The sequence below is a fragment of the Podarcis melisellensis genome, assembly GCF_964234715.1.
Source record: "Podarcis melisellensis genome assembly, chromosome: 16".
Taxonomy (NCBI): Eukaryota; Metazoa; Chordata; class Lepidosauria; order Squamata; family Lacertidae; genus Podarcis; species Podarcis melisellensis.
The window spans coordinates 3,010,884-3,029,194 of record NC_138533.1 but is presented as its reverse complement, the minus strand read 5'-3'; the positions used below and the strand labels follow the sequence as shown (position 1 = coordinate 3,029,194).

The window sequence follows — 18,311 nt, the reverse complement described above, 5'->3', positions numbered from 1 at the left end:
TTTTAATGTATTTTTAATCTTTGTTGGAAGCCACCCAGAGTGGCTGGGGAAACCCAGACAGAAGGGCGGGGTATAAATAATAAATTATTATTATTATATATCCCGAGCCTAAGATGTAGGGGCTCGCAGGGGTTAGCTAGCACAAGAACATCAGAAGAAGCCGGCAGGATCAGGCCTTTGCAATAGGTAAAAACAAGTCCTGGTGATCATCTAATGTTTATTGGATGGATTTTCCCCCTAAATTGGTTTTTGAATTCTGAATTTATTGTTATTCACGCTTTATACTGTATTTTATGTTGTTTTTTGTTGCATCAATTAAGTGTTTTAAATTTGTTGTTGGCCGCCTTGAGCCTGGTTTTCTGAACCGGGAAGGGCGGGGTATAAATATTATTATTATTATTATTATTATTATTATTATTATTATTATTATTATTATTATTATTATTCCAGCACGGCAGAGGGTATAGGCTAGATCCCTTCCAGCTCTATAATCTACGATTCTGAGCCTGTGTTCTCTCCCCTCTTTGGCAGGATCCTTTCAAGGCCCCAGACCCGCAGAGGATGGACCACCAGGTGAACGGCACCCTAGCTGAGAAGCCGGGCCCCATGGACTACGGGGTCCAGATCCGCTTCATCAACGACTTGAAGGAGCCCAGCAAGTCTCAGAAGATCCGCCCCAAGCCCTCCAAGCCGGGCTCCTACGGGGTGGCGGTGCGGGTGCAGGGCATCGACGGGCAGCCCTTCGTGGTCCTCAACAGCGGCGAGAAAGGGGGAGACTCCTTCGGGGTGCAGATCAAAGGCGAGAGCAAGTACGGGCCCCCCGCCCGCAGCCCCCAGCGGGAGGACTCCTTCCCCGCTTCCCCCGGGGCTGCTTCGTCCTCCAAAGATGCCTCGGGCTCCTTCAGTTCAGATTCGGACCTGCCAGAGAACCCGTACGGGGCCAGGCAGTCCCGGCACGGCTCCCGCTACAGCACCTCGGACGAGGAGCCCGGCCCGCGGCGGACCCCGAAACCAGGCAGCTTGGAGGGCCGTCCCGCGCCGCAGCACCGCGCCGGCGGCTACCGGACACTGCCGCACAAAAAATCGTTCGGGGAGCAGCTGCGGCGGACTCAGTCGCACGGCTCCTTGCTCGACCCCGAGCCCGACGAGCCTCCCCAGCTCAGCGCCCCTGGCGTCGGCTCCCCAGACACCCCCCAGCCTCTGCCTGCGGGGGGCGCCATGAGGAGTGCTAGCATGATGAACCTGCCTGGTCGCCGGCAGCCCAGCCCCAGTGAGGACTCTGCAGGCAGCCTGTCCGGCTTGAGACCCGTCCGCAAGCCGGCGGTGGCGAACTCCCCTGAGCCCGCCGCTCCGGCCGGCGACATCGACACAAAGCCCCTGTCCTCGGTGGACTCTCTGATCCACAAGTTCGACGCGAAGGCGCAGCAGCGGGGGCGGCCATCCCGGAGGAACCGGCTCTCTCTGGACGAGCGGAAGCGGTCCAAGAGCCTCGACGGGAGGGTGCCTTACCATGACACGGCCGACGGCCGGGAGCTGGATGCCGGGGAGCCCCAGGCAGGCTCCGGAGGAGGGGCAGGGTGCTCTGTGGCCGACCCCAGGCCCCCGGGAAGCAGGAGCCTCGGCCGGGCCTCTGGGCGGCCAGTGAACGGGCTGGACAAATCGAAGCTGACCCGGGAATGGGTCAACCAGAGCCTGGAGGCGCCAGCCTTGGAGAAGCAAGCGAGGAAATCACAGCCAGAGCTGCAGGTGATATATTTTTCTTGTGTTTTTGCAGGGCTGTCTGTGCCAATTTCTCCTGATGGCAGCCTGCGGGGCCCAGAGTCTTTAGAAACAGAGACCAGGGGGCCCCGCCGGGAAGGTAGTCAGTTCAGCACGCTTGTCCTGAGAAGGTTGCCGTGCTTGTTATCAGTTTGATGCACCTCCGTGGCAGAACAGCTGCCATGCGTGCAGAAGGTTCAGTCCCTAGTGGCATTTGTGGGTAGCGCTGGGGGGGCTCCTGCCAGAGACCCCTAAAAGCACCTGCCCATCAGCCTAGACCTGTAATAAAGGAAATCCCCTGTATTGCAAAAACAGACAAACTTTAAGCAATAGCAGGCAACTCGTGGCTAATAATGTTGTAACAAAATATATAATATAATATAATATAATATAATATAATATAATATAATATAATATAATATAATATAATATAATATAATATAATATAATATAATATAATATAATAATAATTTATTATTTATACCCCGCCCATCTGGCTGGGTTTCCCCAGCCACTCTGGGCGGCTTCCAACCGAATATTAAAAACAATACAGCACCAGACATTAAGAACTTCCCTAAACAGGGCCACATTCAGTTGTCTTTTAAAAGTAAGATAGTTGTTTATCACCTTGACATCTGCTGAGAGGACGTTCCACAGGGCGGGTGCCACCACCGAGAAGGCCCTCTGCCTGGTTCCCTGTAACCTCACTTCTCGCAGGGAGGGAACCGCCAGACGGCCCTCGGAGCTGGACCTCAGTGTCTGGGTAGAACGATAGGGGTGGAGATGCTCCTTCAGGTCTACTGGGCCTTTGAGGCCGTTTAGGGCTTTCAAAGTCAGCACCAACACTTTGAATTGTGCTCGGAAACGTACTGGGAGCCAATGTAGGTCTTTCAAGACCGGTGTTATATGGTCTCAGTGGGCGCCCACTGTCACCAAGTCTGACAGCCACATTCTGGATTAGTTGTACTTTCCGTGTCACCTTCAAAGGTAGCCCCACATAGAGCGCATTGCAGTAGTCCAAGCCAGAGATAACCAGAGCATGCACCACTCTGGCGAGACAGTTCACGGGCAGGTAAGGTCTCATCCTGAGTACCAGATGGAGCTGGTAGAGAGCTGCCCTGGACACAGAATTGACCTGTGCCTCCATGGACAGCTGTGAGTCCAGAATGACTCCCAGGCCGCGCACCTGGTCCTTCAGGGGCACAGTTACCCCATTCAGGCCCAGGGAGTCCTCCACACCCACGCGCCTCCTGTCCCCCAAAAACAATACTTCTGTCTTGTCAGGATTCAGCCTCAATCTGTTACCCGCCTTCCATCCGCCAACCGCCTCCAGGCACTCACACAGGACATTCACCGCCTTCCCTGCTTCCAGTTTAAACGAGAGATATAATCTGCATATTGGTGAACACCCGTTTATAAGGTCCTGGGTTCAATCTTGGCGTCTCCTGGCAGCATGAACACGTCCACTGCCTGAAACCCTTGGGAGCCGCTGCCCATCAGAGTGGTCAGCGCTGATCCAGATGGACCAAGGCTGTTTCCTATGCCCTAGTCTAGCCCTGTGTGGTCTACTCTGACTGGCAGCTGCCTTTTGAAAACACTGCTTCCCTCCCTCTCAAAAATACTGGGGTGTAATCTTTGGGGTTTTCCTTCCAGCTGAAGTCCACCCCAGACCTCCTGAAGGACCAGCAAGAGGTATCTCAGCCTGGAAGCAGCGACCACACCAAGGAGCTCATCTACAGTATTCTGAAGGATGGGTAAGCGTTGGGGCGGGAGCAGAGGAGGGGCTGTGACCAATCGGATGTAGGGGGAGGGGTATGGAGGCACCTGCGCCTGGTAGATTGCTCCTGAATCTGGAAGCTCCATTTAGTCATCATACCCATTCATCAGCCTGTTCTTCACAAATGGGGCTTTAATCCCTTAAAAAAATTAAAAGAACTACTATTATTGCTATTTTATTTTAAAAGACATTTCACAGGAGCAAATTGAAATATAATACGATGCCAGTGTGTGCCATATTTTAACCCTATCTGGTAAAAGGTAAAGGGACCCCTGACCATTAGGTCCAGTCGTGGACGACTCTGGGGTTGCAGCGCTCATCTTGCTTTATTGGCCGAGGGAGCCGGCGTACAGCTTCTGGGTCATGTGACCAGCATGACTAAGCCGCTTCTGGCGAACCACAGCAGCGCACGGAAACGCCATTTACCTTCCCGCAAGAGCAGTACCTGTTTATCTACTTGCACTTTGACGTGCTTTCAAGCTGCTAGGTTGGCAGGATCAGGGACTGAGCAAAGGGAGCTCACCCCGTTGTGGGGATTCGAACCGCCGACCTTCTGATCAGCAGGCCCAAGAGGCTCAGTGGTTTAGACCACAGCGCCACCCACGTCCCTAACCCTATCTGGGTCTGCTGTAAAAAAAATTTGCATTTTAGGAGCCGACAAACACACACGGTGCTCTGCTGGATCCTATTTAGAATAACAGGATCTGACATGCTGGCGGTTTTCATTCTAAGCTGAGCTGGTTGGTTTGATTTGGTTTTTTAAACGTTTTTGTCACTTTCAGAAACACGGAAAGCGACGCCACGGTGAAGAGAAAGACCAATCTCGTCTTCGAGAAGGTCCAAGCGCTATCCGTAAGTACCTGGCGGAAAACACCATGTCACAGCTGTGAGACAAAACCATTTCCTCCACGGCGTGATTCCTGCCCACTTTCTGGTCGATGCGTCCCAGTTCTGAGGGGACGGGGACAAGGACGGACCGCTGAACCCACATCCGTTCCGCCGGGATGCCAATATTCCCGGGCTTCTCTCCAGAACAAGGAGGACTAGGAACTTGCCCTCGTTTTCTCCAAATCCCGAGATGGCTACGGTTTGTTTGATTGTGGAGATTTATTTACTGTGTTCTTGGGAGACCATACCAAGAAGGTCACGAGGGGATTAAGGGAAAGGATAGGCCTGGGCATGAGGCAGCTTGCCTTTTAAGAAAGGAATAGCTAAGCTCTGCATTAATCCCAGTGCACACTCTACAAAGAACATAAGCAGAGCCTAGCTTGCCAATGGCCCATCTCGCTAGCATCCTGTTCTCAAAGTGGCCAGCCACTGTGGGAAACCCGAAAGCCGGATTTTCCCAGAGTTTCCATTTGTAACTGCCTTCCACCAAGCGAGAAACATCGTCCCTTGAAACTAATATTGTCTGCTCAGCTCTGATGGGCAGGGCTGAGAAAGGCTTTCTCTGCTATCGGCTGCTAGCTTGTTCTTCTAGCTGGAGACACCAGGAATTGAACCTGGAGCCTGTGTGCAATTATAATATAATAATAATTTATTATTTATATCCCGCTCATCTGGTTGGGTTTCCCCAGCCACTCTCGGCGGCTACCAACAAAACACTAAAAGACAATAACCTATTAAACATTAAAAGCTTCCCTAAACAGGGCTGCCTTCAGATGTCTTCTAAAAGTCTGGTAGTTGTTGTTCTCTTTGACATCTGGTGAGAGGGCGTTCCACAGGGCAGGTGCCACCACCGAGAAGGCCCTCTGCCCAGTTCGCTGTAACCTCACTTCTCTCAGGGAGGGAACCTCCAGAAGGCCCTCGGAGCTGGACCTCAGTGTCCGGGCTGGGCGATGGGGGTGGAGACGCTCCTTCAGGTATACTGGACCGAGGCTGTTCAGGGCTTTCAAGGTCAGCACCAACACTTTGAATTGTGCTCTGAAATGTACTGGGAGCCAGTGTAGGTCTTTCAAGACCGGTGTTATGTGGTCTCGGCGGCCGCCCCCAGTCACCAGTCTAGCTGCCGCATTCTGGATCAGTTGCAGTTTCCGGGTCACCTTCAAAGGCAGCCCCACATAGAGCGCATTGCAGTAGTCCAAGCAGGAGATAAACAGAGCATGCACCACTCTGGCGAGACTGTCCGGGGCAGGTAGGGTCTCATGGTGCAAACCACGAGCTCGGTACGAGAGTCCCCACTCTGTTATACAAAACCTCGCAGACCCGATCCCTGGTATCCCCAGCTAGACTGGGAATCTCCCCCCTGCCTGAAACCCTGCTGCCAGCCAGTGTTGGCACTGCTGAGCTAGATAGGCCCAGTGGCTTGTATTAAGTTAGCCTTTTATTTGGAATTATGAAGGCTGGAGCCCTAATTTCTTTTGAGAGGCAGGACCCGAGCTCAGGACCCCAGTCCCCCCAGCCTCAATAAGACTTGTGGGTTGTCTAGAGTTGTACCCAGTCCCTTTTTTCCTGTGGGTACGCAGGGGTGCACATACCCCTAAACATTTTGCAAATCTAAGTTTGGCCTCATTGAGGGGCAGTATTTTAATATGAGTAGGAAAATGAGAGTAGCCCTAAACATTTCTTTTAGAAAAAAAAAAGCACTGGTTGTACCAGCCCTGGAACGACAATTGCTCTCTTTACTGGGAAGGTGATTATTATTATTTTTCGTGTATTTTCTCCACAAAGAAAGAGGATTTTCCTTCTGATATATGGGGTAGCTTTTTCCCATTGCCCTATCCAACCAAAATTAGTCTCTCTTCTCCCCACTTTCCACATGAGCCCCCCGAAATGTGGAACCCGCCTGCCAGTCCTCTACTCTGTGGGGCAAAGTGGATTTTCTATTTACAGCGAATATTTTGCAGAGGAAAAACAATCCTTGTGTCAGCAAGAGTTTGGATGAAACCATTTCAAAGCCCAGAAGCTTTGATCTCTGCTCAGCTTCAGATAGTGATGAATTCCTGCTGTGCATCTTCGGGGGGGGGGGGGGGGAGGCTGTTAGCACTTTTTCAAACATGAACCCAAACATCTTTCTTTTTGCAAACTTCAGTTCTTTTTTTAAAGAGCTCTCCCGGCAAATCTTCCTCTCTCTCCTGCCCTCCCTCCAGCCCTCGTTTCTTGACAGGGATCTCTTTCTCTTTCTATTGAAACTGACACCTCATGAGGACCGGCTGCTTGAGGGCGGAGGGAGGCCTCGAACAGATGACTCTCCGGTTGAAGGGATGTGGAAAGGGCCTCGGGTGCAAGAAGGCTGCTTGCCCAAGCTTTACATTTCAAAGCAGAGAGCTTCGTGGGGTGGGGGCGTCATGCTGCTGCCTCATTCTCGATCCCAGAGGGGATGGGGCAGACGATATGATACGATATCTTTATTGTCATTGTCCCATACAGAACAACGAAATTGAAAAATCTACATAAGACATTCAAAAACCCCTAAAAACTCTGAAACCCCATCTTAAAATACAATATGCTATAGAGACTCCTTATTTTGTTGTTTAGTCGTTTAGTCATGTCCGCCTCTTCATGACCCCCTGGACCAGAGCACGCCAGGCCCTCCTGTCTTCCACTGCCTCCCACAGTTTAGTCAAACTCATGCTGGTCTCTTCGAGAACACTGTCCCACCATCTCGTCCTCTGTCGTCCCCTTCTCCTTGTGCCCTCCATCTTTCCCAACATCAGGGTCTTTTCCAGGGAGTCTTCTCTTCTCATGAGGTGGCCAAAGTCTTGGAGCCTCAGCTTCAGGATCTGTCCTTCCAGTGAGCACTCAGGGCTGATTTCCTTCAGCATGGAGAGGTTTGATATTCTTGCAGTCCTTATGCCGCGTTTAAAACCAGAATTGCATCTGAGTAGAAACTGTTTCTCAGGTGGCTAGTCCTGGTCTTTATAACCCTGTACCTTTTTCCAGAAGGCAGAAGCTGAAAGAGATCATTTCCGGGGTGCGCACTATCCTGCACTATCTCTGCAGCTTTCTTATGGCACCTGGAAGCATAGATTTGATCTAAGGTGGGAAGAGTGCACCCAATTATTCTCTCCACAGGCTTTACAACCCTGGACAGCATTGTTTTTCCCCTGACCGTGCAGCTCCCAAACCACACACGCAGACCATAAGTTAATATACTCTCCACAGTACATGGTAAAATGCCATCAACAGGACCTTTGAGAGATTGTTTTTCTGGAGGATTCTCAGAAAATATAACCTCTGCTGTGCTCTCTTCATCAGGTCTTTGCTGTTCTCTCCCCAGGTTAGGTCATCTCTCAACTCCATTCCCAGAAATCGAAACACCGAGACCTGTTCCATGCACTTCCCCTCAATAATAAGTGGCTGATTGTCCAATTTACATTTCCACAATAATCTCTTTTGTTTTCTTTAAGTTGAGTAAGTTGTTTTTCCTGCACCACTCCCCCACCACTCGCCCAACTGCTCAACTTCCTTCCTATAGTCCACCTCCCTCTCTCCAGCCATGATTAAACCAACCATCATTGTATCATCTGCAAACTTAATGATCTTATTACTGGGGTATTTGGGGGCACAGTCAGCTGTATAGAGCGTAGATAATAGCGGTTTTTGCGATGGTGGTGGTTTCCCCCCAGAATTCCAAGGTGCCGACCATATTCCATTTCTTCAGCGTCTCCCCATCTGATACCCTTTTCTTCTCCCCCCCCTTCTTTTTTTGGGAAGGCTGCCCCCACGGCACAGTCGACAGCCTCTCTCCCCCCGGCGGGCGAACTGATGCAGAAGGTGGAGGAGCTGCAGCGGAAGTTGGACGAGGAAACCAAGGTGTGTTGGCACTGTTAACGGAGAAATCTGAGGGCTCCCTTGGACAAAAAACAAGGACACCAGCCAGGAATACCAGAACAAAACAGCAGCCAGTAGGCTTGGTCTTTCTTGAAGACTGTCGTGACAGGACTCCCACCTGCCACCAGGTGGAACAAGATGGAAGCCCCAAACAAGAGAGAACCCAAACTTTTATTTGCTGCTAATCCCCATGTTACACCCCCCAAACTACATCACTCATACATCACGGTTACATCACGGAAGGGGAGGTCTGGTGGCAGTAATCTGAGCATCCTGGACCCTGCCCCATGGTTCCCCTTGCCCTCCACCAAACACCCATCAAGTGGAACAAAAGAGATATTTACATTTCCCTGTTTCCCAGCCAAGTTAATCACACCCTTTTGTCTTCATCTGGGTTTGTTGTTTCTGGAATGGCTACCTGTCTGGCCCTCAGGTATCAGGATGCCAGGGATTATCACTCAGGCAGAGGGGCTGCTGAGGAGCTGAGCTCACGTGTCTATATGAATTTCTGAAGTTTTCCCAGTGAGCCAGTAAGAGACATTTATCAGTGAATTCTTACATTTGGTATCGTGCAGCAAAGGCCCTTTGAATAGATAGGAAGAAACTGCGATGAAGTGTTTTGTGGGGATAAATCACAAAAGTCACAAAAGTGATTGTGCTGGTTTTGGTAGTGGGCTGTGTGTGCATGATATCTGCTGGAGGGGCAACCCCCCCAACCTATACATAAATTCCTGCAACAGCACCTCTTCCCCTTTTGTTGGAACAAGAGTCTCACCTGTATTGTCTTTCAAAGGTCCTACTCAAAGCAAACAAGAAACAGAACACATGGGGCCATTGTTCTCCTTCCTGACTTGCAGGAAGGAGCTCCCAGATTCATTCTCCCAGAAAAAAGGAGTGTCTCCTGTTCCATGTTTAGAATCAGCCCTCAATTCAGAAACATGAGGACCGGAGTCTTGCCCTTATCTTTAGGTAGAGAGGTGCTGTGTCTCCAGGGGCAGAACATCTGCTTTGCATGTAGAAGGCCCTAGGTGTCGTCAGGTAGCCCTAGGAATGTCCCCTGCTTCTGCCAGCCAGTGTCGGACGGCCCTGAGCTGCATGGGCCAAGGGGCTGGCTCCGTACAAGGCAGGTTCCTCTGTTCCCATTTAGTGCAGCCGCTCCTTAAAACTACAAGGACTAGAAACTTAACACATATATTTAAAACACGCAGTGTAGATCGGTGGTAGAGCAAATCCTGGGCGTGCATAATAATAATAATAATAATAATAATAATAATAATAATAATAATAATAATTTATTTATACCCCACCCATCTGGCTGAGTTTCCCCAGCCACGTTGGGCGGCTCCCAATCGAGTGTTTAAAACAATACAGCATTAAATATTAAAAACTTCCCTGAACAGGGCTGCCTTCAGATGTTTTTTAAAGATAAGATAGCTACTTATTTCCTGAACATCTGCTGGGAGGGCGTTCCACAGGGCGGGTGCTACCACCGAGAAGGCCCTCTGCCTGGTTCCCTGTAACTTGGCTTTTCTCAGAGAGGGAACCACCAGAAGGCCCTTGCCGCTGGACTTCAGTGTCCGGGTTGAACAATGGGGGTGCAGAAGTTCAATCCTCAATATCTCCAAGGTAGGCCTGGGAGCACCCCCTGCTTGAAACCATGGAGAGCTGCTGCCAATCAGTGTAGACAATACTGGGGTTAGGTGCCTGGGATCTCTGCTCTTTCCTCCCCTCCCCACTGCTCCCCAGTCGGTGGGTCTGCAGCCGCCATATTTGCCATGCCTTCCCATCCAAGCTGTGGAAGCAGAGGCTTCTGGGTAATGCCGGAACATCTGGGGGAAAACCTGTAGATGATTGCATTCTGGGCCTATTTACAGTGGTACCTCAGGTTACAGACGCTTCAGGTTACAGCCTCCGTTAACCCAGAAATAGTGCTTCAGGTTAAGAACTTTGCTTCAGGATGAGAACAGAAATTGTGCTCCGGCAGTGCGGCAGCAGCAGGAGGCCCCATTAGCTAAAGTGGTGCTTCAGGTTAAGAACAGTTTCAGGTTAAGAACGGACCTCTGGAACGAATTAAGTACTTAACCTGAGGTACCACTGTATTTTCTTTCTTTCTTTCGCCGCCCGCCCTCCCATTGCAGCTCCGTCAGAGGTTGGAGCTGTTGCAAAACGGCCACAGGAGCAGCGCCCCCCACGACCTGGAGGTCCAGCTGGAGGAGTCGGAAGAGGAGTGCCACCGGCTGCGGGTGGCCTTTGAGAAGAAAAGCCAGGAACTCCAGGGCAGCGTACAAGAGTAAGTGCAAATCTGTGGGGGGTTTTTTGGGGGGGAACCCTCCCCCCGAGTTAACTGCAAGCCCACCCTTCCCTCCAGATCTCAAGACCCCCCAGGTTGCACCTGAATCCTGCCCTCCTTCAGGTGGGGGTCTTGTCACCTGAACGTCTCCAAGCAAAAAAGGATATACTGTACTGTACATAATACTCTTGTCGGGGGAAAGAGGGAGGCGGGGCTGCTGTACAGAGGCAAACATTTGCATGTGTTGCCCCGCCCACTTTTGCCTCTGGCCCCGCCCACCACACCAGGTGGCACCCATTTGGAAAGGGTAGAAATGCATCCCATAGCACCTGGGTGAAAGAGGGGTGGATTTGAGCTCCAGCCGCAGCGTCCAGATCTGTCGTTTCTGGATCCAGAGGGCTGGGGGAGCGGGAGCAAAGTTGGCTGCGGCTGAATCGTAGCTCTTGCCACTGTCACCGCCATGCAGCCTCACTGTGCTGGGCCCAGGGGTAGCCCGAGCAACACGGTCCAGGTCCAGTCCCGAATCCAAGGCTTCGGCGAGGAGTCAGTCCGACAGGACCAAGGCAGGAAACCAGGCAAGGTCAGGTACAGGATCTCAGGCAGGTTCTGGCAAACAGCAATGTTGCTCCCGCAACCTGGGGCGAGGTCCGACAGCTTTTTATCTCTGTCGGGGTAGCGGCCGGTCCTGATCCCCTGGTGACTCACCTCCCTGTCTCACCCGAAGGCGAGCACTCCTCCTGCGAGTACTCAGGTCTCTCCTCTCAGACCTCAGTCTCTGCAGCTCGGGAGACGTCAGTGGGTTACTAGACCCAGAGGCTGCCTCAGCTTCCCCTGACCCAACCGGTAGTGGAGCAGCTGTAAGTGATGGCCCAGCTGGAGGCAACGAGGTCATCCCCGCATCCGGAGCCAGGGCAGGCTCAGGCCCCGGACTCGGCCCAACTGGTGCTTGTTGCAGGGGAATCTGTGCACACTGGGACTCTTCAGAATCAGGCCCCAGACTTGGTTCAGCTGCCGCCTGAGACAAAGGATCCGGTGCGGACTGAGACTCCTCTGGCTCTGAGTCCGAGTCCCAGGCCATCACACTCGCCTGTGTCACTTGCGGTCTCGGTGACACTTGTATTGCAGGCTCATGGGGTGAATAAACTTTGTAGGCAAGGACACAGCAGAAGGACTTTGATTTAATCCTCTACTCCAGTAGTCCCCAACCCTACAAAAAGCATTATTCAGACTAGCGGCTTGCTCATCCCACTAAGGAAGATGAACAACAACAACAACACAATCAAGTTCAAAAATAGCAATGAGTTGCGATCCGATGAAAACTGTTTGGCGTAATTGATTCGACAAAATTCAACTTGATCAAGTCATGCCGGCTTTTCAAAGTCTGCTAGTTACCCACGTACCTACAGGACCGCCTCTCCTGGTATGTCCCACGGAGGACCTTACAGTCTTCAAACAAAAACATCTTGGAGGTCCCGGGCCACAGGGAGGTTAGGCTGGCCTCAACCAGAGCCAGGGCTTTTTCAGCCATGGCCCCAATCTGGTGGAACGCTCTGTCCCAAGGGACCAGGGCCTTGCAGGACTTGACATCTTTCTGCAGGGCCTGCAAGACGGAGCTGTTCCACCAGGCCTTTGGCCAGGGCACAGCCTGACCCCCTCCTTTGGTAATCCTCATAGCACTCTAGCCCAATGGTTGCCATCAATTTGATTCTGAATTGATTTTATAATGAATTGATTTTAGAATGCTGTGTTACTTTTATTGCTGTTAGCTGCTCTGAGCCCGGCTTCGGCTGGGGCGGGCGGGATATAAATAAATTATTATTATTTATTATTATTATTATTACTGATGCCTCTAGCCCTACCCGGCACAGTTAAGATGAACTCCCACCGCCTTCTCTTTCCTCCTTCCTGATCCTTAAGGCTGAAGGACATGAAAACAATCAAGGAAGAGACGGAAGCCAAGTTGGCCGACTTGGAAGACCAGCTGATAGAGATGCAGGAGGAGCTGGACCGCTTCCGGGAGCCGATGGGAGACTCTCCAGACCGGGATGCTTTGCTGAAAGTAAGTGGCTCCATGGAGTCTCTGCGTAGCTGCGCAACGTGCTCCTGTAACAGAATCAGAGTTGTAGGGGTGTAAGGGACCTTGGGGATCACCTAGTCTGACCCCCTGCAATGCAGGTATCGCAGCTCAATAATTCCTGACAGGTGGCCCTCCTCCCAATTTTGGATTTAAAACTTCCAGCATAGGAAAGTTCACTGCGTTCTGAGAGAGTCCATTCCACGATCGAACAGCTCTTCCTGCATGACGACAGCCTTACATTTCTATGTCTATAGGAAGATAAGCAAAACCACTTTTGTGGTTAAGAGTGTTGGACAAGGGCCGGGTGTGGGGGATCTTTGGCCCTCCAGATGTTGCAGCAGCTGATGGGAGTTGTAGTTGGTCAGCATCTGGGGGGCAAAAGGTTCCCCCAGGCCTGGGAGACCAGAGTTCAAATCCCTGCTCAGCCATGAAGCTCGCTTAGGCGTGATCTTGGACCAATCATTGTATTTTGCCCTAACCTATTTCACAGTGTTGTTTGTGAGGATGAAATGGGATGTGGTCTGGGGAGATTCCGGAGGGCTAGACAGATAATCTGTGCCTAAAGTTGCTCACCCCTGTTCTAAGAAAAACTCCAAGTAGGCGCAGGCTTTGTTTTGCAAATTATTTATTTGCTTATTTAGAACATTTGTACCCTTGCTCTTCATGGGACGCGGGTGGCGCGGTGGGTTAAACCACAGAGCCTAGGACTTGCTGAAGGTCGGCGGTTCGAATCCTCGCGGCGGGGTGAGCTCCCGTTGCTCGGTCCCTGCTCCTGCCAACCTAGCAGTTCAAAAGCACGTCAAGTACAAGTAGATAAATAGGTACCATTCCAGCGGGAAGGTAAACGGCATTTCTGTGCACTGCTCTGGTTTGCCAGAAGCAGCTTAGTCATGCTGGCCACATGACCCGGAAGCTGTACGCCGGCTCCCTCGGCCAGTAAAGCGAGATGAGTGCCGCAACCCCAGAGTCGGTCACGACTGGACCTAATGGTCAGGGGTCCCTTTACCTTTTTATCCTTGCTCCTCGTCCAAAATGGCTTGCAGAGTGGCTTATGTTTGACGGTCCCTTATAATCAAACTTATAATCTTAAAAACAACAACCACCACTCAACAACCACAACACACAAGGAAAAGGGGACATGGAGGGAAGAGGAAAAGCTCAAGTTCTAAACCCAATTCAGTGCCAGAAATTGCCTGATGGAGCCAGCCTGCCAAGGCTGAGCCGATGGGGTGAGAGCCAGTTCTGCCCTCTTTCCCCAGGAGCTGCTGGAGACCAGAGAGGAGCTGGAGGAGGTTCTGAGGGCCCGGCAGAAGCTGGAGGACCACCTGCGCCAGCGGGAGAGGGAGCTGACGGCCTTGAAGGGGGCCCTGAAGGAGGAGGTGGCCAGTCACGACCGGGAGCTGGACCGGGTGCGGCAGGAGTACCAGCACGACATGGAGCAGCTCCGGCGCAACATGGAGGACGTGTCGCAGGTGAGCCTGTTGGGTTTGACCATCTCTAGTTGCAGATGGGAAACCCACGTAGATGGCTTTCTTTCTGTGAATGAGAATGAAGCCCCTCGCACTTAGAAATCTAGCACATCAGGGAGAAGCGGCCTGTCCTCTCCCTGACAAGCTAACTTTCTGTGTGCAGGGATACCAGGCAGGTCATGGGCCCTCACCCCCAGTCTCGGTGGCAAGACCTAGACCCATGTCTGCTTTTACGTGAACTCTCCACATCGTTCTGCTCAGACATTGAGATCCAGTGCTGAGGGCCTTCTGGCGGTTCCCTCATTGCGAGAAGTGAGGGAGGTTACAGGGAACCAGGCAGAGAGCCTTCTCGGTGGTGGCACCCGCTCTGTGGAACACCCTCCCATCAGATGTGAAGGAAATAAGCAACTACCTTCTCTTTAAAAGACATCTGAAGGTAGCCCTGTTTAGGGAAGTTTTTAATATTTAATGCTTTATTGTTTTTCACACTTGATTGGGAGCCGCCCAGAGTGGCTGGGGAAACTCAGCCAGATGGGTGAGGTATAAATAAATAAATAAATAAATAAATATAATATTTATTATTATTATTATTATTATTATTATTATTATTATTATTATTATTATTCTGCCAGTCAGAGCCATTTGGTCAGAGTTGGAGATAAGGCAGTTTGTTAGAAAAAATTGGCACAATGGGTCCATCCTTTATAGCCCAGGGACCATTGTGCTGATCCAGGCCATCACTTAACTTGACACCTTGTCCAGGGACCGGTTCTACCGTTAGGCAGAGAGAAACGACAAAACATCCTTTGTGCCCCAGAATCATCTTCCCGACACCAGTCGCTGCTAACAAACAGGTCCAGTCCTACTATTAGGCAGGATAGAAGCAGGCATCATACTTCCTGGTGTGGGGGACTCCCTGGTCCTGAATGGGGCAACTGTGCCCCTGAAGGACCAGGTGCGCAGCCTGGGAGTCATTTGGGACTCACAACTGTCCATGGAGGCGCAGGTCAGTTCTGTGTCCAGGACAGCTGTCTACCAGCTCCATCTGGTACACAGGATGAGACCTTCCCTGCCCGTGGACTGTCTTGTCAGAGTGGTGCATGCTCTGGTTATCTCCCGCTTGGACCACTGCAATGCGCTCTACGTGGGGCTACCTTTGAAGGTGACCCAGAAACTGCAACTAATCCTGAATGCAGCAGCTAGACTGGGGACTGGGAGCAGCCGCTGAGACCACATAACACCGGTCTCGAAAGACCTACATTGGCTCCCAGTATGTTTCTGAGCACAATTCAAAGTGTTGGTGCTGACCTTGAAAGCCCTAAATGGCCTCGGTCCTGTATACCTGAAGGAGCGTCTCCACCTCCATCGTTCTGCCCGGACACTGAGGTCCAGCTCCGAGGGCCTTCTGGCGGTTCCCTCCCTGCGAGAAGCCAAGTTACAGGGAACCAGGCAGAGGGCCTTCTCGGTGGTGGCACCCGCCCTGTGGAATGACCTCCCACCAGATGTCAAAGAGATAAACAACTGAAGACATCTGAAGGCAGCCCCGTTCAGGGAAGTTTTTAATGTATGACATATTAGTGTTTTTTTTGTCTTTGTGAAAGCCGCCTAGAGTGGCTGGGGAAACCCAGCCAGATGGGTGGGGTACAAATAATAGATTATTATTATTATTATTATTATTATTATTATTATTATTATTATTATTATCTCCCGGGCCGCTTCCCCATCTGTTTGAGTCCAGAGCTGCGCATAGCGCACACATGCGCCATCCAAGCTATCCTGCCGACTTTGCTAGACGATGCTGCCTTTTGCCGCAAGGTTCAAGCGCCAGCCTGCTTTTGCACGTGGGGGAAATCGTAGCTTTGCTTCTCCTCGTCTCTTGCCAGGATCAGGCCAGCCTGGAGTCGGAGAGGCAGAAGATCAACACCGTGGTGAGAAATCTCCAGAGGGAGTTGCAGGAGAGCGGGGAGGAGGCCGCCCATTGGAAGGAGATGTTCCAGAAGAACAAGGATGAGCTGCGAAGCACCAAGCAGGAGTGAGTCGTCCCGTCCTCCCCGTTTCCTCCCCAAATCTTCAAAAATTGAGCCAATTGATTTTTATGCGCAAGGCAGCGTGTGGGTCGCTGGTGCGTCCTGCGTATGTGCCTCAGCCTTTTAGGCTTCTGTAGGGAGGGGCAGCCTAGACAGCGCTTTGATTTGAGACAGGGAAACTCTCATCCCCTCGTCAGCACAAAGGAGCCTTTGTCTTTTCTGACCTTTGGTATTTGTCAGAGTTGAAAACCCCTGTTCGAAACAATATGTCGTGGAGAACTCTGGGAGGATAGCCAATGCTTTTGAATATCTATTCTGCAAATTAAAAAAATACCCAAATATTTTGATACTACACTACACTGAAAGGTTTAAATGTTTCCTTGATTGCCCTTGACTCTTCATGCCACATTTGCTGTCATCTCCTGCCACGCCAGTGTGGCACACCGCCCCCTCTGAGAACCGCTGTCATAGGTGATCTCACTGCCCCCCCATAGGAACATCTGTCCTAGCAGCTTTTAGATCAGCCTTTCTCAACCTGTGGGTCCGGAAGGTGTTGTTGGACTACAACTCCCAGCACCCCTAGCTAGCAAGGCCAGAGCTCAGGGATGATGGGAGTTGTATTCCAACAACATCTGGGGACCCGCAGGCTGAGAACCGCTGTTTTAGATGTTTCACTTAACTCGCCTTTAGTGGAAGGGTGCGTGCGAATTTAGCAAATCGCTATTAAATGCCTCCCTTTTCTGGCTCTCCTTCCTTTGACCGTCTCCAGGCTGTTGCAGGTAAAGGTGGAACGCGAGGACTTTGAGGAGGAGCTGAAGGAGCTGAGGGAGCGTTTTGCGGCCGTGCGGCAGGAAGCGGATCAGGCCCGGAACGGTGCTGGCGATTCCGGAGAGGCCAGCGCCCTCAGAAAGGTGCGCTTGGTTCATGGGTGTTCCTAGGGCAGACTCTGGTTTGCAGGAGTGTGGGTGGGCGTATGGGGAATGTTCAAAGGTTCTGTGGGCGGGGCCAGGGGCAGAAGGAGGCGGGGCTAATCACAGAAGCTTTTTGTTTCACTCTAGCGCTGTGGTCTAAACCACAGAGCCTAGGGCGGTTCGAATCCCCGTGACGGGGTGAGCTCCCGTTGCTCGGTCCCTGCTCCTGACAACCTAGCAGTTCGAAAGCATGTCAAAGTGCAAGTAGATAAATAGGTACCGCTCTGGCGGGAAGGTAAACAGCGTTTCCGTGCGCTGCTCTGGTTCGCCAGAAGCGGCTTAGTCATGCTGGCCACATGACCCGGAAGCTGTACGCCAGCTCCCTCGGCCAATAAAGCGAGATGAGCGCCGCAACCCCAGAGTCGGTCACGACTGGACCTAACGGTCAAGGGTCCCTTTACCTTTACCTATTACAGTGGTGCCTCTGGTTACATACTTAATTCGTTCTGGAGGTCCGCTCTTAACCTGAAACTGTTCTTAACCTGAAGCACCACTTTAGCTAATGGGGCTTCCTGCTGCCGCCACACGATTTCTGTTCTCATCCGGAAGCAACTTCTTAACCGGAGGTACTATTTCTAGGTTAGCGGAGTCTGTAACCTGAAGCGTATGTAACCCGAGGTACCACTGTATTTATTTATTAATTTAATGGTCATACCGATCTCTTGTAGCTTGAGAACTCTTTTCTTCTACGATGGATGCTTGCTATTCTTCCACCAGGCTCTGTGGATTTGTGTGTGTGTGTTCATGGCTTTCTAATTCTCTCCTTTTCCCTCATCCCGGCAGGAGCTGCGTGAGGTCCGAGATCAGCTGAGAGACTTGACGTTGTCCAAGCAAGCCCAAGACGACCTCCTCCGCCAGCGGGAGAGGGAGCTGCTGACCCTGAAAGAGGCTTTGGAGGACGAAGTGGGCGGCCACGACCAGGAAATGGCTGAGTTGAAGCAGCAGTTCCAGCAGAACGTCCAGCAGCTACAGAAGGATTATGAAGAGGCCTTCAAGGCAAGGATCCCTGGGGTTTTCTTGCCGGGGTGTGTGTGTGTCTTGGCAATCAGCTCCCTGCCCAGTGATGTCAGTTGATTGACACGCGGCTGACCCCACCCCCTATTGAAGTTGGTCCTTGGGCATGGGGTGGCGCATCCATCCTGCCCATCTGGGCCCAGCTCCCCCCACCC

At 51.6% G+C, this 18,311-nt stretch overlaps 1 protein-coding gene across 2 annotated transcripts in view; it reads left to right on the top strand.

Annotated features, from left to right (window-relative positions):
- Nucleotides 1-18,311, top strand: part of CGN (cingulin) — a 70,769-nt gene that overhangs the window by 22,949 nt on the left and 29,509 nt on the right. For both annotated transcript variants that reach the window (XM_081891319.1, XM_081891320.1), the window contains exons 2-11: nt 532-1,746; nt 3,412-3,512; nt 4,318-4,387; nt 8,192-8,290; nt 10,447-10,598; nt 12,516-12,657; nt 13,935-14,147; nt 16,028-16,176; nt 16,941-17,082; nt 17,926-18,138. In XM_081891319.1, the coding sequence (XP_081747445.1) occupies nt 562-1,746; nt 3,412-3,512; nt 4,318-4,387; nt 8,192-8,290; nt 10,447-10,598; nt 12,516-12,657; nt 13,935-14,147; nt 16,028-16,176; nt 16,941-17,082; nt 17,926-18,138 (2,466 nt within the window). In that variant the 5' untranslated portion in view covers nt 532-561. The remainder of the gene's footprint in view (nt 1-531; nt 1,747-3,411; nt 3,513-4,317; nt 4,388-8,191; nt 8,291-10,446; nt 10,599-12,515; nt 12,658-13,934; nt 14,148-16,027; nt 16,177-16,940; nt 17,083-17,925; nt 18,139-18,311) is intronic.